A 22,256-nucleotide genomic window follows, 5' to 3' on the forward strand; every position below is an offset into this window, starting at 1 on the left:
TAAAAACATGAGAATACAAAAGTTCTTTACGTAAGCTAATTTATAAGTTACGTAAATCTTTTACCAATAAAAAGATTCGTAAAAAATTAAAAGTTCTAGTTGCCTTTTTAATTAACCAAAAAATCGGAGGGCAACTAGGCTTCGCCCCCGCTCTTTTTTTCTCAAAATCATTCGATCAAAATTATGAGAAAGCCATTTAGCCCCCCCCCCCAAAAAAAAAAATATGCAAATTTTGTTTTGATTATTCCTCTGCGGAGAGCCAAAATCAAAACATGCATTGATTCAAAAACGTTCAGAAATTAAATAAAAAAAACGAGTTTTTTTAACTGAAAGTAAGGAGCGACATTAAAACTTAAAACGCACAGAAATTACTTCGTATATGAAAGAGGCTGCTTCCTCATCAACGCCCCGCTCTTTACGCTAAAGTTTTTTACTGTTTTAAAAAGAAGAATTCAGAGAAAGAGTCAAACTTTAGCGTAAAGAGCGGGGCGTTGATGAGGAAGCAGCCTCTTTCATATACGAAGTAATTTCTGTGCGTTTTAAGTTTTAATGTCGCTCCTTACTTTCAGTTAAAAAAACTCGTTTTTTTTATTTAATTTTCTAATTAAACGACCCTTGTGTTTCAGGAGTATTCTTATAGAATTGGGACAAAGAGTCAAACTTTATCGTAAAGATCAAGATATTGAGGAGGGGGCAATTTCCCTCATATACGAACTAATTTCTGTTCGTTTGAGGTTTTAATGTTGCTCCTTACTTCCAGTTCAAAAAACTAATTTTGTCATTTAATTTCAGATCGTTTTTCAAATAACGCTGGGAAATCTGGCTCCCCCTTCATGTAAAATCCCCCCTCCCACAAAAATTGGGGAGTGTTCTTCCTCAAAACTCAGCTTAGCATACTTCCGTTTGAAAAAGATTTTAAGTTCTGATCGTTTTTCAAATCATGCCTGAAACCCTCCCTCCGCGGAAAGTTTTTGCTGAAGTCCCCCTCCAATTGAAGGCTGCTCCGCGGATAATACCCCATGACGAATTTCTCCCGTGAAAAATCTTCCCGCATGAAGAAAATCCTCCAGATAATTACTACCCCGCTAAAAAAAACTCCTGGAAAACACCCCGGAAGATCTCAATATTTAAAACTGAGTCGACAAAGAAAAGTAAGACAAATAAAAAGAATTTCATATTTTAAAATTTTAAATCTTAAATTTTAGAAGAAATTTAGAATTTAAATACTGGCGAATTCCCCCAGTCTAAAATCTCCCCTGGAAGATTCACCCTCATAAGCTTCCCTTCATAAATTTCGTAGCTTACAGCCTTTCTCCAGGGTCTGTGGGGGTCTTCTTATCCCCAAAGGCATAGTTATTGTACCTTTCAACTATTTTGAACAAAATAACCATCTCAAAATTTGATAGGAGTAGGAGGAGGCTCGTTGCTCTTCAATTTGTGTTATCACTTAAAAAGGGCACCAGAACTTCCAATTCAAGTTCAAAGGAGTCATATTGTAACATTCGAAGATCATTGGCTCGATAGATTTATCCCTGGGGGAAAAAATACACGTCCGTGATCTTTCGTCTGACGAAAAAATACAATATCCCACATTTTGCAGATGGGACCTTGAAACTTCTACGGTAGGATTTCCTAATAGGCTTAAAGTGATTTTTCATTAATTGAAAATAAGCCTCATTAACTGAGGCTTAATTTCAATTTTCATTAGGATCTCTTAATTTTTAGGGGGTGTTTCCTTCTTTTCAAAAATCAGGCAAATTTCCACATACTTGTAGCTTTTTATGTGTAACACTAAACCCAATGAATTATATGAATTTGGTATGAGCATAAAAATCATTTTTTATTAATTTATGTATCGATATGAAAATTCAGAGTTTCAGTCGCTATTCGTTTCTAGAGTTTTAGTCATTATTGGACCGAGTTGCTCCTTACTTACAGTTCGTTGCCAAGAACTGTTTGAAACTACTCGTTGAAGTTTTAAATATTTTTTTCCTGGTTGTAGCTACAGATACAGCCTAGTAAAGAGTTAACCATAGCTCACCGTACCTGAAAGTTTAATGGCACATTGTAAAAAATGTCTAGTAAGAAAAATTGCCGCTTTAAACGAACTGTCTTTTCAAGTTCTTTCCAACAATGCTAATCACGTCCTTTGTGAATTTTGTTGTGCTCCTTAAGCCCGTAAAGACCTTAAATTCTCAAAACCACCTTAAATAAATACTTGAGATATTTTCCAACATTCTTAGAATTTTTTAAAATTAGGCAATGACAAAAATTGAGCCTATTTGAATTTTTTACAGTATTATAATTAAATACTAAATTTATCATCAATTTATAACTGACGAAAGATTAGTGAGAGACGTAAAAATTATTATTTTATTTTTGCAGGCTACTCATGGACAAGAACGTATCCAGGATTTTGTTTTCAGGGAAGGTGGCTTATAAAAAAAAAGCTTTTATTACGTTTTTACGAGCCGGACAAACAAATCAGGGAGACGGGTTCAAATCTCCTAACCCCTTCTGCTCTATACGGCCTTGCCCATGGAATTTTCTGATCCTAAGAAAACATACTGGTTTTTAAGTCAGTTTTGTATTTTCAGTAAATTATTAGCTCTTAAAATTTTACAGATATTAAAAGTTAATGGTCAGTTTCAATGAAGACAACATCTAGGGTACCAATAATAATGACAATGTCTGCCAACATGTGATTTCAACCAATATATAAATATATTGCCCCTGCAACATAGCAAACTTCGCCCCTGATAGATATAAAAATGGCAGTATAATTATGATTTTACTTACTTACGTCGTACCTTGGACAATTTTCATATTTCTAGAATTAAACTGACGGTTTTTTGACTAGTATCAGAAAACCTGTGGGATAGATTAGAACACCTGCTCCAATGGATTTTCTACTCTTAAACGAGGTGTAAATGTATTTATCATTATATTTGTATCATTGTATATCAAATGTATATCATTTTATTGTAAATCAATGTATAATTGGTATTTTGTATTTGCAGAATACTCATAGACAAGAACGTACTCATGATTTTGTTTTCAGTGAAGGTGATGTATAGAAAAAAAAACTTAAAAAATATGTCAAATTGTTTTTATATTCACCAAAAACAAGAAGAACAACAGGGATTTTTTTAAGACAGTGGGAAACAAATTAGAATGAATATTTCGGCCCTATGTCCAAGGGCCGTCCTCAGCAATACGAATAAGAAAAAACAACTTACGAAAGGATAAAATTAATAAAACTAATATGAACAATTTTTCAAAACAGTCCCAGCATCCTTACCTCAGCGAAGTTCAACCAGGACTGAAAAATAAATTATTATGAAACGAGGCAATGCAATGAAATGGAAGAAAATGATTTAAAAACAGGTTTTTAATGCCAGCCTAGCAACATGTCACAAATAGACCCATAAGATCAGCAGGAAAAAAAGCTAGACTGGCATTAAAAACCTGTTTTAAATCATTTTATTTCATTTCATTAAATTGCCTCGTTACTACTAGTGCTACTACTACTACTTTTACCCCCTTGTATACCTGGCCATGGAGCCTTTCGAGGGGGAATAAGTGTATTGTAATTTTATTTTGTATTGTATTGGATTGAATAAATAATAATAATAATAGCTCACTGCAGCACCAAGCCTTCTGGGGCCAGCACAGTAACGCACACTCATCCTCCATCCCAATCTATTAAAAATGTCTCCCTCTATACATCCTCCCAGGAAGTTCCCGTTGCCCTTAAATATTTCCTTACTTATCCTCCCACCCGGTTTGGAGATAACTCATTTTTCGTTTGACCCTGGACGGTTGGCCAATAACAAATACGAATTTCTACTCACTTCTTATTCAAAAGAACAAATTTTTTTCTAGTGATCAACTCCTTCCCAACATAATATGGCGTATTATAGTTCCAATATATCCTCAAAAATATTTCACTGGGCATCATACCAGTAAAACATTTATACGACAATCATACAAACTAACATAAATCAACAAATAGACCTCTTGGGTCTTAGTCTTTTTTTTACCTTTCTTAAACCAAGCTTTGGCCGAGTTAGAATTTTTATTGTTTTTTTGTGGGGTAAAGGTTTCAGATCCAATAATAAACAGCGTAGTTTCTGAGTTAACTTTTGCTAGGGTCTTAGTATTTAACTTTTGCCTTTAATACTTGATACAAAATGGACACGAGGACCAATAGCAAATACTTTGAGAGCTTTGACGGCCATTAAGGGTAGCTGAAAAAGAAAAACAATCAAGACTTGTTGTATATTGAGGTTTTTTCATCCAAACTATGTATCCTAAATTGAGTCGCTACAATCAATATAAAGCAACTAGGTCTGGGTCAACCAATTAAGCTTCTGAGCACCGTTAAATATGCTAGGAAATAATCTTTGCGACTATACAAAATATTCTTTCCGGTTATCAAAGCTATCCTTCTTGTTTACCTGAAAGCTAGGGAAAAGGCCGCATATTCAATTTCTGCCACCACCCCTAAATACTTAGACTTTCGGCCGCGTTAGGTATACACCTCCTGTGCCTGTTATCATAATGCGATATATACTTCGCTTGGGTAATGCCCAGTCTTTAAGCCTCGGCAAAACTCTGGTTTTCCTTCACCACTATTTTCTTCTTTTTATCGCGTTGCTCGTAAGATTGTTTTTCAACTTTGAAAAGCAGTGAGGCTCATTCAGTTTTTGGCCTATATCTTCCAAACTGTTTTATAAAAAAAATTATTTAGCTAATTAAATAATTGCATAAAAAAACCAAATCAATTTTCTGTTTTGTTTTTTTTCTGTAAATGTACCACACAATTTCCAATTAGAATGGAAAACCCCAACAGCTGTAAGAACTCACATAAATAAAATCTCTTATGTAAATTAATTAATTATATATATATATATATATATATATATATATATATATATATATATATATATATATATATATATATATATATATATATATATATATATATATATATATATATATATATATATATATATATATATATATATATATATATTATAATAATAATTATTATATAAATTATTTTGAATATATCAAAAAAGCTAATTTTAGTCATTCCTAATCAACTGAAAATTAATTTGAAATCTTCCCATTTGTCACCCATCTAAGAAAATCTAAAATACACTTATTTTTGTCTTGTTGCTTGACAAATTACGATTCAAAGCACTTTTTGCTCAATGATACCTGATATTTAGTGTCATAAGCCAACTTAGAACAAACCAGTAGGCTATAAATTGGGGAGCTATTTCAGGGAAGCAAATTCGATCGGGGGAGCTAGTTGAAATTTTACTGAAGTTTTCAGGAGTAAAGTGGCATATATAGACTATATAATGGAGGCCCGAACATGAAGGGGCCTGGGTATGATCCCTCCACCAAAAAGGCCAAAAATCTACGAAAGCACAAGATGTTGCATTATTCATCATTATTCATCAAAAATTGACATCTGCAGGTTTCTGACAAACAAAAACCTTTTTAAAAAATATTATTTGCAGTGCAAAGTGTCCAGGGGTGTGATGTCGATATATTAATATAAAATATGTGAATTAAGGGAAGGTGAAAGTATAAATGCTATGTTAATGGGTAAGTAAGTAAAGAATGAGGAATCTAGATTCCAGAGCAGGAGTCTCGACTGGCTATAGTCTTGATGGTTCAACTACCGTCTAACAACTACCAACAAATGCCTGGTATCAAATAGTTTTTGGCTACGAGTTTAACGAGCTATATGGAAGTAGTGACTCGGCCCAATAGTAACCAGAACACTAAAAACGGTTTTCTTATGACAGGAGATATACCAAAAGAATTGGCTGTTTATGGTGATTCCAAACATATTAAATTCATTTTGTTTAAATTTATGTATTAAGAGCTAAAAGCCAGTGAATATTTACCTGATTTTCGAAAAAGGGAGGAAAAAAATTCCAAAAAGTCCTGCAATCTTACTGATAATCAAACCATCAAACAAATCATCAAAGAACTCTACTGTTGAGGTTTCAAGTTAGTATTTACAAAAATAATGGAATTATGTAATTTTGCCACAAAAAATATTATCTATGTGTTTTTATTTATTTTCTTCCTAGGGATAGTGGAATTCAATTCAGTGAATATTTCGGCCTTATAACCAAGGGCCGTCTGAAGCACAACACCAGAATAAAATGAAAGAAAGGTTGAGATGGCTAGGATATCTTTTTTGAGACTGAAGGATGACAGATTGCCGAAGATTGTCCTTTATGCCCAACCACTTAGGGTCAAACGAAAAATGGATCATCCCTGAATGGATTGGGACAAATTTTCTATGTATTTGAACATAAACTGAAACAAAAATTTCAGGAGGCTTGCTTAATTGTAGGGCTTTTTTCTATTGATTTGCGATGCTCAATAAATCTTTTAGTTTACAGACAGTTTAAATCCTACAATTAAGCAAGCCTCCTGAAACTTTTTTCGGCTCTAAGTGAACTTATTTTCTTTCATCCTAAACATTTTGTGCGATTTGCCAAGACCATGACTATTTCTAGTGATAGAGGCTTTTCTCAATGGGGAAGGGACACTATAAAAATTACAAAACATATATTTGCTAATCTTTCAGTGAATAGAGACATAGGAACTTCAAATATTGGCCAAATTTATGATGGTCTTTTGAAAAATGAGTCAATAGTCAGTAAGAGATTTAAGATTTTACATAATCACCAGGGGATGAGATTACCTATTAGATCAACTGGAATTGCTTCAAGAATAGCCAATAAGAGGATTATTTCGTAAGAGAATAATTAAATTCATTTCAGTTTTTACTTACTTACTTTTTTACTTACTTGATTTGCTTTTAGTGCTTCCACTCTTTCCAATTTATCGGGAGATCTTCCAACTTTTTGGAAAATCTCCCGACTGAAATTTTCTACCGATAATCTTCAAGTTTCTGTTGAATTGAGCTCTGTCCAACTTGAAGTTTCTGATTTTTCGCGGCTGTCTGGCAAAATGCAAAATATGTCTTTGTTGCCCGTAAAAGGGGTATTTCAAAGCCGCTGGCCGTCTTTGATTATTGGAGGTCAACTGTGGGCCGTAATTAATGACCTAGTCGACAGCTTGTCCCGTGAGACCATTTTTGTGTTAGAAAAAAGGTTGATTTGATTCTCAGTTCATAACTTCATCTGATCAGTCAGCTCATATAGTTCATTTCCACTGGATAATTTGTGTACAATAAGGACGTGGCTTACCTTACGTGACAGGATTTTTATTAGGGTAAGAACCAAGTTTACTGGAACTGGACAATTATACATCCCTGCACGTGGGCAACCTAAGAAGTAGGCTACTGACCTGTCCAAGGTGGTAGGCGGCTTTTCTGCTTCTATGATTTGTTTCTTTACCGAAATAACATGTTCTAAATTGAAACCAATTCTTAGCCTGTTGCCAGCTTAAGGATTCAATAGTACAAATTCAAATACACAATTCACACGGGTCTTATAGATATCCGGTAATTGCCAGAATAATAGCCTAGCCTATATCAAAATAACGATTTCGAGTGTGGGCCAAATTGGCTTCACATTATAGGAGGATGAATTTTAAGATCTAGGCCAAAGCCAGCCATACCAAATCTGCATTCAAAGGGACAAATCTGTTTTCAAAGTGCCGATACAGTGCTTCCACTTTTTTTTCTATAAATCAGTAACGAATCCAAAAAAGTTGGGAAATTATCGGAAGGGTTTTTTTTTAAGCTGGCGAAAAATCAGGAGGTTTTAAACGGCTGTTTTATCTCCTTGGCTGTTTTGACTTTTGAACCAGGAGTGTAAGTTATATTTCGCCAAAAATGGTGCCAGGCTAGGAGGATTCAGATCCTGAGCCTGAACAGGGTCAAGTAGTTCGGAGAAGGCGAAAATGTCCGAGTCGAACGAAAAGCGGTTTTTAATCTGGACCACCACTTCCTTGTAAAATTCTCTCGCGGTAGAATAAACCTTGTCAACTTCGTCGGGATTGGCATTTCGTCCATCACTAGACGCAAGAAGGCCAGTCATTGCTGCTTCGACATCTAAGCCGAGGTAGACCTTTCGCAGATCTACATAACTGGCTTCGTCTTCAACATCAATTTTCATGATGTCGGTACAGCTCCTTGCTGCGCGAGCATTCATAAAGTTTTTCAACAGAGTTTCCACCAATTGAATGACTTCGATTTTCAGTCGGTAGAAAATAGGCGCCTGTGACTGGAAAAGGGTATTGAAGTCGTTCAAAAGTCCCAGCGCGTAGTCCACGAACATCATCACGATCCTCATAAATGGATTTTTTAGGGCACTCAGAACTAACTCACTGCCATGAGTCGGATCTCTAAAATTGACACTGGTAAAATACAGGTTTTTTTATTTAGTTGCTTTGGCGTTCTGATCCAGGTAATTACAATAGCTTCTGTTCCCTACGTCGATCGGTTGCGACAATTGTATCTTGTTAATATTGGTGGTGGTTTTATTTAATTTTTTAGTTACTTCATTTTTTTGTCGTTGTTTCTTTTATTCTGAGGACGCCTAGTTTACATAAAGGCGAAACATCCGCATTTTAGTCTTTCATTTTTTTCATTCTACTGGCCGCAGTCTCGTTTGTTGTCTTTTCATTGACTTTTATCTTTGTTGTTGCAATTTTCAACCTCACTCCTTTAATTTTATCAGAAAACTTTCATCTTTTTAAATATTATTTTTTAGTTTATAATAACAAAAATGGTAAACGTTATATAAATTTTTCATGTTAAGTGAAGAAAATAAACAAGTCAGCAAGAGGGTTTTTCAAAAATAAAGTATCAAATATATGTTTTACTTCGCAGCTCTCTTAAATTCTCCATAGAAAAATCTACAATTTCGTCTATTAAAAGTTTAAGGAGTGATATATGAGCCGAAGGGAAAGGAAAAAGTAAAGAATTGTTGACACAAATTATGAAAGATTAGGTCCACTTTATGGCAGAACTGGCCCATCATATTTTTGACAATAAATTTAGTTTTGTCTAGCAAGAGTTCAAGGAGTGATATTTTAGCCAAAGGGAAAGAAAAAACTAAGAAAATATTAACACAGGTCATGAGGAATAAGGTCCACTCACTCCACTGTATGGCAGAACTAGCCCATCCAATTCTGACATTTAATTTAATTTCGTCAATTAAGAGTTCAAGGAGTGATATTTTAGCTGAAGGGAAAGAAGAAACTAAAAATTATTGACATAAATCGTTGAAGATTAGGTCAAATTTATCGCAGAACTAGCCAATCTAATTCTGACAATTAATTTAATTGATAAATAATAGAGGTTACAAATGTTGCAGGTTTCTTTTTTCAACGTCAGTAGCATAGCCATTGTCATAATCTTGTGCCCGACACTTTAAGGTTGAGTCTGGTATTTATCGTTTTGCATAAAAAAAGTGAATCCCATTTCAAGTTACTTTTAAAAATTACTCCTTGGGTTTTTATTTCATCTTTAGTTGCGATTCTGATCTCTTTTGGGCACAGAATTGTGGTTTTCAAGAAAACCACATGTAGCAGCATACGAAGAACAGGGCTGTTTGCTTCACTAACCGAAAACATTTCGTTTTTAAGATTTTACTTTAGCTTCTAAAAGATTGATGAAACGATGATTTCTTTTGGTATACTCACTGAGGTGTGCCGCATTTTTTGGTGCTTCAATTTAGACAGTCAAAGATATCTAAAAACCGTGTACCTAGTGACAGGTTAGGTGTTCACAAAATAAATAACGTAATTTAGATGATATGATAGTGTATTCATGTATGCGAAGCATCCACTTGGGCATTGCTTTCTAAAGCTGCTAGACTAGGAAAGAATAAGTCATTAGTATACGTAGAAGAAAATGAGGTGAAAATCCCCACCGGTCTGTCACCCCACACCAACACCCCTTCCTCCAAGAACCCGTTAATTGAATACTCACAATACTCGTTGAGGTGCAAAATGATGTACTTGAGGGATCATCACCAAACTCGTAGAGACTTTCTATGTGTGCTGGGATAGGGTAAAAAAAAAATCAGAGATATCAAAGGTCTTAATTTTTACCCTTGAGGAGATCCGTTCCAAATTTTTTGGTGCTCTGACCTGGGCAAATCAAACAAATTAGTTTCTATTGTGTGGGGTACTCGCAGCTATTCTCACAGGAATATGCCGAGCACCCATTTCTGTCTCTCGATTAGTAGCTATTATGTGCTGAGTGCTGTCAAACACCTTCACTATGTCACAAGATTTATAATATTTCATCTGATCTTCAAGAAGATAAACAAGATAATGGACAGTATCTTGTCCAAGTCTGAAACTAAATTGCCGAGGGTCTAAATATGATTTGATATCTTCACATAGATAATCGAAAATAAAGCCCGAGGACACTTTAGAGAGGCATAGATTTTTTTAAATTGGGTGCAACTCTTTGGGCGAGTTTTTTTTTACTTTAAGATTGGGAGTCATATTGCGGTGTTATAGTGGGGAGTTAAGTTGGGGTATATTGAAGCTGTCCGGGATTATTCCTTATATAATACATTGATTGAAACAGGCAGCCAAAATAGCGCTAAGCTTGTCGGAGCAATTAGCTATCAACCCAATGTTAATTTCTAAGGGGTAATCATTCGTTGAGTTTCAAACAGTTGAGTTTCTTGCATAATCTTTAGGGACAAGTTATCGGAGTTTCTTCCATGGGTCCAACCTCAGGTAGCTTATCTTGAGGTTTGTGTGTACGATATATATTTTAAAAATATGTAGTGATCCAATTAGCATGTGGATCAGGCACGTATGCAGGAATTCTTTTTGGAGGGGGCCCAAAACCTTCTAAACAGGAGAAATAAAGTAGCACTTTTTTATTTAGTAACTAAATAAATGCAAAAAGTACGTATATCGGAAAATACAGATTAACTTTAATATGTAGTATTATAGCGGACGGGGGGAAGAAGACTGAAGCTTCAAAAGCACGTTTTAGGCTCAGGTTGTATTTTAGGCTCAGTATTGTAGCGCACGGGGGAAGAAGACTGAAGCTTCAAAAGCACGTTTTTGGCTCAGGTTATGCTCATAGCGATTTAGAACTAGTGATTAATCTTTTATATCCCACTGAAAGGGAAATTTTAGGGTTAACAGTGCAATATGAGTGCTGTGGGGGGAGTTCTTCTATTGTGAAAACGTCAATTTTAGTGAAAAATGATAGTTTCCAAAATTGATCCATTAAAAGCTGTACATTATCCTGAAAAGGGGGGACAAACCGATTTATAGAGGTACTTTTTCGATTTATAGAGCGGATTAACCTTCAAATAATGAAGCTTGCCCGGATCTAAATGCTGGCGCAAGAAAATGGGGATCTTGTCAAACGAATGTTTTAAGCAGAGTACGAGTTCCTTTCGGAAAGAATATTTTAAGCTCTTGGTGAGTAGTGTACTGTAGCAAATACTTCTTTTGATCAAACCTAAACAACCATCCACACCTGTTACGAACCACAAGAAAAAAATATCGATGTAAACCAATTAAAATCTTGCCCTTTAAAGCAGTATTCTTTTTTCTTTCCTTAGGTTTTGTACTTTCAGTAGAGTAAAAGGTTTCAATAATTTCATAACTAATTTCATCAATTATTTCATAACTAGTTTTAACAGTTTCATAAGCGAAATACAATGAGGATGTGTACAAGTGTCCTAAAAATTGGCAAATTTCATTGAAAATATAAGATTTAGTAAGGAAACTATGATGATCTTGAGATGTTAGGAGAGAGACAGGGGGGGCGTACATAATATTTGATATTATTTTCATAATATTAAATTATTTTGAATATTTCGGTTTGCTTTTCTACCAAAAACCCTTCTTTTTCGAACAAAATTCTAAACCAGTTTATGTTTGTTTTAATTACTAAAGTTTTATTTAAGTTAATAAAATAGATATCTTTTTCAATTTTTCACATCTTCACTTTAAGCATGGAAACATCCAATTCCAAATTATTAGTTCTAATTAGCGTCTTTTGATTTATTTCAACTTTTCCCTCGGCATTCCCTGAATGTTTCAAATATATACCCTTTCTGAAATATTGCAGATGCATTCTTCTGGCAACTGGGATGCATATATTGTCTTATAATCGAGTTCCACATTATCTGCAAGTTTCAACTGAATACCCTTAACTTGTCTTAAGATGTTGCACACACCATTTTAACAAGCTAGATACACGTAGTATCTTTTGATTTAGTTCAACATCTTCTGAAAGTTTAACCTAATTACCATAAAATAATTTTTAGACATAGCACAAAAACCCCTGTGACAACGTGGATGTATACAGTTGTATGTTGTTTAAGTTCAATTTCCCCCTCAGAATTCTCGGGAAGTTTTAACTTAATATCCTTAACTATTCTTGAGATAATGCAGAAATGAAATTCAAAACTTTCTGATTATACTGTCTGTTTATGATACAAAATTAGTTGTTTCTGAGATATTGCAGCTACACCCATTGACGACTGGGAGCCACAAGTTCAACATTCTCTTCAACGACCCCAATATGTTTCAGCTTGACGCCCTTACTCAACTGTTCTTGAAATATTTAAGGCATACCATTTTGACACCGTGGATATATCTAGTGTCTTTTGGTAGTGTTAAACATCTCCTCAGCATCCTATGAAATTTCAATTCAATATACCTAGTAAACTCCATAAGATATTTTAAGTGTATGTTCTTCTCTATGCATTCAACATTTTTTAACTTGAACTAAGATCAACTGTGCAACATATAATTTATTTACATAAAAAATGAAATTTAAAAGGACAACCTTTATAACATCAGATGAAAATTTTGGTTCATCTTGAATACAGACAAGTGTTTTGATCCACTGGAGTCTCATCAGCAACACACCAAAAGGCACATAAGCTTACATTCTATTTGATGGTACGTCCAAATCAGCCTGATCTCTTTCAATTCTATTTACTATTCCATACGTGATCATTCTAAATTAGGCAGCTTTAGCGGAATCGACATCACTTATGTTATACTGACACGAATTCGGTAGAAAATGTTTTAGTTCCTGATTGGCCTGTTTTACTACACATTATGAACTTGTTACCAGATAAGCTTGAAGTTTTTGCTTTTTTTTTTTAAATAGCTATAATGACATACTATGTAATTACAACTTTGTCGATTAAATTTCTTACTATACCAAATTTTCTCAATGTTCATTCTTGTTTGAAGTTTGCTATATTCTGGTATATTGCACACTACGGTCAAAACTACATACGCTGTTGTTTGGCTGACTACGACAGAAGTGTTTGACTGCCAAAGAATATTTAATGTTCAACACATCGAATATGTATTGTGATAATATATTTAACGGGTATATCAGAATACACCAGAAAATAGTAAGTTCCAAACAAGAATAAACTACTGAGAAAATTTCAATTAAATTTTAAAATTTATTCGAAAAATTTAAATTCACATTCTATGTCGTCACATTTTTTTTTAAATCCTTCTAATATTGATTCTTCCAGTTCACCTGGAAGTAAGTCCGTAATATGAAGTAAAAACACAGTCTAATCAGGTAGTAAAACGTTCGCTATACGAACTGCTTCACAGGCTAACCTGTGCGAACAAGACTGTGATGTCGGTGCTGCCAAGAAAAAGCGAAAAATTGCTACTACATCCCCTAAAGTTAAGTCCTGGACCATCGGAGTTGAATTTAAATTATCCTCAGCTTCAGAGCCTGCTTGCCTTTTATATCTTATAGGGTAATTATCAAGCATTTGATCTTCCAATAAAAGAATTTTTGATTCATAAGTACGGTCTAGTAAAGTAATGCTAGGCACATAAGCCGCTGAAACACTAGCGAAAAACCAGCCAAAAACACCAACCATCACGACGCCAAAAAAACGAAATGTTTCCATCATCTAGAAAAAAGGAGTAAACATTAATATATAATCTTTTACTTTTCCGTAGCACTTTCCTCATAACAAAACATATACGCACGAAATTATTTTATTCGATCATCACTGTATTTAAAAAGTCCCAAAGTGCACGGCCCTATTGCAGACTTGTTGTTGTAATGCCTTTTCCTTATATTTGTTTTTTTTTAGGATTCGACGGGTTCTTCTTGTTTTAGTGGATTCTGCCAGACCCCCCAAAAAAGGTCTGTTAATCTTAATTTTTCTTCCGCCATTTCTTCTTGTTTTAGTGGATTCGGGCAGATCCAAAATGAAGGTCTGTTAATCTGCATTTTTCTTGGGTCAAAGGAAAAAGGAAAGGAAAAAGGAAAGGGAAAAAAGAAATAAAAGCACAGCACATGCAATTAATGTAATCTCCATCATACGATGAACATAGATTTAGAAATTTTCTGAAGACTATTATTGTAATACCATGGATATTCTTTTACTATGAATTAATATCAAATTATCTCATTAAAAGTATAGCTGTTGGTATTAATGTAATGTATGAAATGAAGGTTTTTTTTTGTCATGTATCTGAATTTTCAATGTGTGTTTGTGTCCTTTTTTCTCTTCATTTTTCTTAATCCGTCATTCATATTTTACGTTTTCTTACTTAGTGTTTACTTCGTCTGTGGTACCTTTTTTGACGGACAATAAATGAATAATAATAAACACGCATCCGTGATCTTCCTGAAAAAACTCCACATTTTTGCAAATAGGAGCTTGAAACTTCTACAGTATGGCTTTCTAGTACGCTGAATCTGGGTGTGATTTTCATTACGATTCCTTTAATTTTAGGGGATAGTTCCCCCTATTTCAAAAATCGGCCAAATTTTCTCAGACTCGTAATTTTCGATGGTACCACTGAACTTGATGAATTTTATGTATTTGGAACCAACATAGTAAGCTGATTCTTTGATATATATTTTGATATTAAAATGTCATTTTCTAAGATTTTTGGTTATTATTGAGCCCAGTCGCTCCTTACTTACAGTTCATTACCACGAACTGTTTGATTATTCGCGTGACTCTGTTTTGGATGGGTTCGATATTCTTTGAGGCTTCGCGGGAAAAGAAAATTCACTTACGAGTAAGTAACTATTTTTTCTCTGAGCCTGTAATCCATAAATTTTCTCCCTAATTTACAGGCCAAGAAGCCTTAGGGGGAGCTATTATAGTTTGTTTTTATAAGCGTATTGATTATAAATAAATCTTATCAATGAAAGCTTACATAGTCAAGATCTTTCAATTTTCGAACTGAAAGGAAGAGTGCATTCAGGGCCCTTTCTGGGACCTTTTTTGGGTGGGACATTTACAAACATTTAAGAGATTTGCCAACAAAGGAGAGAGAGATGCCCCCATAGCCAAATCAAACACCTGTTTATAAAATTTACCTCTAAAACCAATATAGAGATAATATTTATTTGCAAGGATAACCAACTTCATAATGATTTCAATCTCCAAACTAGCCATGGTCACACTTCGTATCAAATCAAAATGCTTTTGTAGGATTAGAGTCCTTAGACCTTTTCCATAAACATTTAAACAGTTTTGATAAAAATGTAAACTGGTCTCGATATATAGAAAGCCTACACACAGCGATAAGTATTTGAACATTCATTCTTGCCACCCTATTTTAGTGAAACCAGGGGTTTTGATTGCACTAGTTTATAGAGCTTTCAGAATTTGTTCCCGGGAGTCCTTAGATTCTGAATTACTGTACTTGAGGGATATTTTATTTTGTAATAGTTATCCAATTAAATTCATTGATAAAATAATAAAAAATAGACGCATTAAACACAACAATAGGGTTATTGGAGTTTCACAGTGTACAAAATTAAATAGGCCGAAAAGTTTCATTTCTTTGCCCTATGTATCTATTTTGGGGGAGATGCTTTAGCAAATTTTGCGTAAACATAGCATTGATACGTGTTTCCGATCGGTGAGACCATTAGGTAGTTTCCTTAATTCTGGGAAGGATTCAACCAAGGGAGAATTAGTTAGTGGGGTGTATAAGATTCTTTGTTCTTGCGGAAAGTTTTATATTGTTAGAACTCACCAACAATTTATTGAAAGGTATTTTTTTTATTTAAACAAATAATTTTAAAAAAGATTAATTTTATTGAGCATCGCAACTCAATAGAAAAAAAAACCCTACAATTAAGAAAGCCTCCTGAAACTTTTGTTTCGGCTCTGGCTGAACATACATTCTTTCATCCTGAACATTTATACACTTTGATGAGGCTACAGGTATTTCTGATGATAAGGGTTTTTTCAGTGGGCGAGGGAGGCTACAGAAATTGAAAAAACCTATATATGCTAATCTATCAATAAATAGAGACAGGGGGAATTTAAGTATTGACCCAATTTCTGATTGTCTTTTGAAAATTGAACCAATAGTCAATAAGGGAATTAAAATTTTACATAATCATCGGGGACAGGATTACCTACTGGACCAAAAAGAGTTGCTTCAATATTAGCTAACAAGAGGATTATTTTGCAACAGAAAAGTTAACTTAGTTTCAATTTTTACCCTTTTTCCTCAGCTACTTTGATGTTCTCATTGAAGTAACTCTAATAGCTTCTTTTCCGTGCGTGGATCAGTAGCGACAACTTATTTATTATCATTAATGGTGGTTTTATTTGTTTTTAGTTTAGCGTTTTTCTTTTTATCTTGGGCTGAGGACGCCTAGTTCAGGAGTCCTCGTTATTTTAGGCAGTCTCGTTTGAGGTTTTCCTTGTTGTGTTTTATCTCTCTTTGTTGTTTGTTGTCATGGCTGGCCAGTTCGGCTTAAGAACTTTCATCAGAAGACAAGACAGCCCAACAACGAAAATACAAAGGCAAAAAACTCTCTTAAAACGATTTTCCAGGTCTTTTCTTTGTTGATTGACTAAAAACAGTTTGGTGAAGAAGTCCAGTCGGAAATGAGCTTTAGAATACTTAAATCTCATAATCTTACTCTTTTTCTTCGACTTTTGCTTCGTCTAGTCATATTATATTAACAGCTGATTTTGGAGTAACGATGAGTCTTCACCTTCCGGATTCTGGGCTCCCAGATTTGTATTTAATTGGAAGTTCAAAACTGAATCTGAATCTGGAAGTTCAAAAGCCCCTTTTCCGGATTATTTCGATATACTTTTGAACCGGTTCATATTCCATATGCAAGAAGAAGAAGACGTCAAAGAATAATCTGGAAGTCCAGATTCCGGATGTTCTGGGAGGTGAAAACTAGATTTTTTGACTCTAAAACACATTTTCGATTCTGCTTGTTCTGTCTCTCTATTACTGATATTTTTACCATCAATACAACTGGTGTGAGACAGAAAACAGCTGTTAAAACCCCCTGATTTTTCTCCCAACTTACTCAAGATAAAAAAATTTCCAGAAAACATTATGTATAAGATATGGATAACTTTGAAAATGTTATAGCACATGTCAGGATTCTTAGCAGGGATTGTTTCATCTTGGAGACATAGTTATTATACCTTTCAACTATTTTGAACAAATATCTTTTTCTCAAAATTCAGATTGTTATTTAAGGGAGGGGGGAATCTAAAAGGAGGGAGGCCGTTTGACCAGCATCTGGTCAACCTTCTGCATCCCCTGGAAAAGTTTGACTTAATGCGCTCAGTTTTTCCTTACATATTGCTAATACACCCTTTTGACAAACAACATGGGTGTATATTGTTGATTTTGTTCGACATTCCTCAAAATATTTTGTTAAAGCTTCATCTGAATATCAAAGGCTGTTTCGGAGATCCAACACCGAATATGACCCCTTTTCCCAATAAAAACCTTAAATCTAAACAGGTGAGAATTCGCAAAACTTTAACCCTTGCCCCGGGGCATATGTCAAAATGATAATTATAGTTATATGACCTTTTGACTATTTTGAAAAAATTTGGATTGCAAATTTTGATTGGATTTTTGTGGGGGAAAAGCTTAGGAGGGGCTAGTTACTTTCCGATAACTGCTGACTATTTAGGATGGAACAAGAACATTCAATTTCAAATCTATTGAGTTCCTCCAATGTATATACGACTGCACCTTCCATATGGAATTGCTCTAGGAAGAAACACAAATAAATAATAAGAAACTGAAGTCTTTTGCCTCTTTACTACGGGCTATTTCAGTTCAAATATGTAATATCTTATCAGAGATTGAATATTATCATCAAGGCCGTATCCAGGGTTGCGGGGTATGACCCTGCCTCCCAGAAATTTTATCGCAATTTCTTTACGTAAAAAGTACATATAAGTAAAAGTAATATTTTAATTTAAATTTTTTGGACTCCCTTCCCCTAAAACAAAGTTTTGGATATCCTTTTGATTATCATAAACGTAAAGTTATATTTTTTCAATATCAGCGGTCAAACGCGCGTGCAGAGCTTTATTTAAGGAAAGGTGGGAGGAATTGTGAATTGTCTATGTGAGAATGTAGCAAAACCTTTAGATTATAGGAGAGCACTAACCTAAAACTTTTTTCTTGGCGGCCCAATTGTATTAAGTGTTGTAGTCTTTGGCTGTAGAGTCTAAAACCAACTGAGTAAAAAAGGATATTGTCCAAACTTACCAGCTTCCAAAGCAGCTTACCAGCTTCGTAAAGTAGGTTATACAGAGCAATCAAAGCGAGACACTAGCAACAGGCTGATCACTTTAGGGAAGTTAACTGATAGCTGTAGTATCTTGAATCAGAATAACCTATTTATATTTTGGATTATCTAATTCATCTTGACATTTTGCTTTGTTAATTTTATTGTAAATAGATTTACACAAATTAGGGAAGTTAAGTGACCTATTTTGGCTCTGAATAAATCTATTGAAAGTATGATCTTGGCTGAGAACGCACAAAAAAGTACTTACAACATTAAAAGATTAAATATGCATTTACTTGCATTTTAGAATCTATATAAAAAGTTAGAACTAGACATTGACCTAGACATTTGGTAGAGGGGCGTCTGTTTCAGGTATCATTTAATGTTTTAATTTTTAGCATGCACGTACGCAAAAAAAATTCTCGGGGGGGGCAAAACCTTCGAAATAGGAGATATAAAGTAGCACTTTTTTATTTAGTAGCTAAATAAATGCAAAAAGCACGTGTATCGGAAAATACAGATTAACTTTAATCTGTAGAATTGTAGCGGATGGGGGGGGGGGGAGAATACTGAAGCCTCAAAAGTAGGTTTTAGGCTCAGGTTATGTTCATAGCGACTTAAAACCAGTGATTAATCTATTATATCCCACTGAAAGGGAAATTAACTGTGCAATATGGGTTCTGTGGGAGGTAGTTCTTCTATTACGAAAACGTCGATTTTAATGAAAAATGATAGTTTCCAAAAATTGATCCATTGAAAGCTATACTTTATCCTGAAAAGGATGGATAAACACCCTAATATCAAGGATAATTCTATTTTGCTGTGAAAAGCAAACTCTCGATACAAAAAAAAAACAGTACAATCGCTAATTTCTTCGAAGAGGGAAAAAGTTAGACAGAAAGTGGGTTACTAATTGGACAGTGACTTGACCGGATAATTATATGCTGTAAAATCCCAAAAAAAAAGGTTTCACACATTCATCTAGATTCTTAATAAATGTCCTACTTTTGCCGGAAATCCCAATAAACCATTGGAAAATAAAACATTTCACAAAATTTTGGGAGGGTGCAAAGCCCCCCCCCCCCCTGCGTACGTTCCAGACTGAAATTAGTCACATTTCACACAGCGCCAGAGCAACTTTTGGGCATTTATTTCTGCATCAGTATGGTGATTTTTATTGAGAGATTAAACTTTTACAAGTATTTCATTGCAAAATTTCTGCAAACTAAAACTACAAAGAAAGAAAAAAAATGGATAAATGAAACTAATAAATGCTACAATCAAAGGCAACAATCATGTATAGGCTAAGTATCAAATATCAACATCAAACCAGTCTTCTAGTTGAATGCAAAAATCTATTCAAATATCCACTTTATCAGAAACTACTGAACTAGGACAAATTGAGAAGTTAATTCTTTGAGATTGGAGTTCTAGTTCAATATCAAATCATTGTAAAAAATAAACAGGACAAGTAAACAGGTTTTACTTTCACCACAAATGCAGGAGACCGAGTTTTGCTTGTAAAGGGATTAATAGACATAAAAACGATATTCAGTATAACTCCCCCCCCCCATACATTGATATACACAAGAAAACTTTTGCGTTATTCTTATAGATTTTTTTTTTACAACAAAGATACAAAGAGAAAGGTATCAATTCTCCCTTCCAAAAGGCATTCCTGGCAATTTTCATTTAATCTAAGGTTTGGGCCTCAATGTTGCCAAGAATTGTTCAGATTTTTTGGATGTTCTTTGTCAAACAATGCCCAATGGATAAATTAATCATTCTAACTTTATGTTTCAAATACTTTCAAATTTAAAATACTGTCACTATTTAAATGGGGGAGTACTTCACAATATATTAGAATAGATCTTGAATATATCTATAGAATATATTAGAATAGACCTTGATACAATTGTGAAATTAAGCATCCTGAGCGGGGTTGGTGGAAGTAGGGGGCGGGTATGTACGGCTGAGTTAGCTGTGGATCTGGCTGAAAGGCCGAGTATATACAACATTCACCTTTGCCCACCCGAAAGCTATTTTACGATATACTACTATCGCCTGGAGCAGCTCATTGCTGACAATTTTAGTAAAAGCCAAGCATCAGCACTTATATTTTATTTATTTTATATTTTCCAATGTGTGCTTAATTTTTATAATGTGTTGTTTACCTTACCTTAATATGGGCTGGTTTGTTTTCAGCCGGATTTCCCTATTGGTAATATTCTGATGCGAATTGGTTTTGAGGATCCTTCGAAGGCAAATGTTTTCGAATCCAAGGATACGTTTCTCAAGTTGTTGGTTGAGTTTCCAACATTCACTGGCGTACATCAATATAGACAACACATTGCTGTTGAACAGGCGCAATTTTAAACGAAGTGAGTATTTGTTACTTCTCCAAATTGGTGTTAGTCTGTTGAAGGTGCCTGATGCTTTTCCAATCCTTCTCTTGATTTCAAATGTTACATCGCCAGTATTTTCTATCCAACTTCCTAAGTATTTAAATTCTTGGACCTGTTCAACAGATTTATCGGAGCATTGAAGAGTTAGGGGGGAGTCAGATGTGGACATACTTTCTGATTTATCAACGTTGATCGACAATCCGACCTCTAGGGCTTTTTCTGGGATTTCATCAAATAGCAGCTGTAATCGATCTTTGGCGTCTTCTAGTAGTACTATATCATCTGCAAAGTCAAGATCTGCGAGTTGTTTGTTGTTGTTGTTTACTCCATAGCCCGCAGACTGTCTGAGTACGTAGTCCATAACTATTGTAAATAGAAGTGGTGATAATACACATCCTTGCTTGACACCAGTCATGATTTTGAAGTATCTTGTAACTCCGTTTTCTGTTCGAACACAGCATTCTGTTTCTTTGTACAGGGTAATAATCAGTTCTACTATCTTGGGGGGTATTCCATAGTATTTGAGGATTTTCCATAAGATTTCTCGGTCAACCAAGTCAAAGGCCTTTTCTAGGTCAATGAAAAGAAGATATAGCTTTTTATTCCATTCCTTTGAGTCGTCAACCACCATTCTCAGTGTGAAAATTAGGTCTGCACATGATCTTCCAGGTCGGAAGCCGTGTTGTTCATAACGAAGATATTGGTCCAGTTTCTGCTGTAGGCGTTGTAATATAATAATTGACAAAAGTTTACTAGGCATCGACATTATGTTAATACCTCTCCAGTTGCCACAAACAAGCGCATCGCCTTTTTTGAAGAGCCTAATAATGGTTCCTTTCGTCCAGTCATTGGGCACTTTCTGTTCACTCCATGTCTGAGTTAGTGGCTCAACCCAAACTGTCATGCAGTCGCGGACTGAAGTTTTCAGCATCTCAGATGTAATGCCATCTACTCCTGGCATTCTTCTGTTCCTTAGCTTTCTGACAGCGGCCATGATTTCTTATGGGGACGGTGGTTTTTCATTTACATTAAGAATCATAAATGGAGTGTCAGAAATTAGATCTTGGTCATTTATTCTCGGTCTATTTAGTAGGTTCTCGAAGTGGGTTGCCCACCTCTCGTCAATCATCAAAGGGTCTGTCAAAAGGGCTCCACTCTCGTCGTTTACTAGATTAGTCCTGTTAGGTTTGACTCCAATCATCTCATTGGTTAATCTATAGACTGTTTTCGAATCTCCCTTCTTTGCTGCTTCTTCCACCAAAGCTGCTTTCTGTTCAATAAATTTCCTCTGGTTGGTCCGGGCACTCTTCTTTACTTGTTTGTCTATT

The 22,256-nt window shown here is 34.7% G+C and overlaps 3 protein-coding genes across 6 annotated transcripts in view; 1 reads left to right on the forward strand and 2 right to left on the reverse strand.

The window, feature by feature from the left end:
• LOC136037761 (ras-related protein Rab-27A-like) overlaps positions 1–2,847 on the reverse strand; it is a 50,360-nt gene extending 47,513 nt beyond the window's left edge. The window contains exon 1 of the mRNA XM_065720563.1: positions 2,811–2,847. Coding sequence (XP_065576635.1) covers positions 2,811–2,826 — 16 coding nt within the window. The 5' untranslated portion in view covers positions 2,827–2,847. The remainder of the gene's footprint in view (positions 1–2,810) is intronic.
• A 32-nt stretch (positions 2,848–2,879) lies between these two features.
• Positions 2,880–22,256, forward strand: part of LOC136037760 (pre-mRNA-splicing factor ISY1 homolog) — a 68,507-nt gene continuing 49,130 nt past the window's right edge. Inside the window, exon 1 of one of the 2 annotated variants that reach the window (XM_065720559.1) lies at positions 2,880–2,924. The gene's annotated coding sequence lies outside the window, so the exon portion shown is untranslated. Of the gene's footprint in view, positions 2,925–14,114; positions 14,132–22,256 lie in introns of those variants that run through there. The other variant, XM_065720561.1, reaches the window with a different exon arrangement.
• LOC136037764 (uncharacterized) overlaps positions 12,730–22,256 on the reverse strand; it is a 33,623-nt gene continuing 24,096 nt past the window's right edge. For 2 of the 3 annotated variants that reach the window (XR_010620034.1, XR_010620033.1), the window contains exon 3: positions 12,730–13,892. Coding sequence is in view for 1 of the 3 variants with exons in the window: in XM_065720572.1 (XP_065576644.1) it covers positions 13,539–13,892; positions 16,889–16,921 (387 nt within the window). In the remaining 2 variants the exon portion in view is untranslated. Of the gene's footprint in view, positions 13,893–16,888; positions 17,127–22,256 lie in introns of those variants that run through there. The other variant, XM_065720572.1, reaches the window with a different exon arrangement.

The sequence above is a fragment of the Artemia franciscana genome, chromosome 17 (genome assembly GCF_032884065.1).
Source record: "Artemia franciscana chromosome 17, ASM3288406v1, whole genome shotgun sequence".
Taxonomy (NCBI): Eukaryota; Metazoa; Arthropoda; class Branchiopoda; order Anostraca; family Artemiidae; genus Artemia; species Artemia franciscana.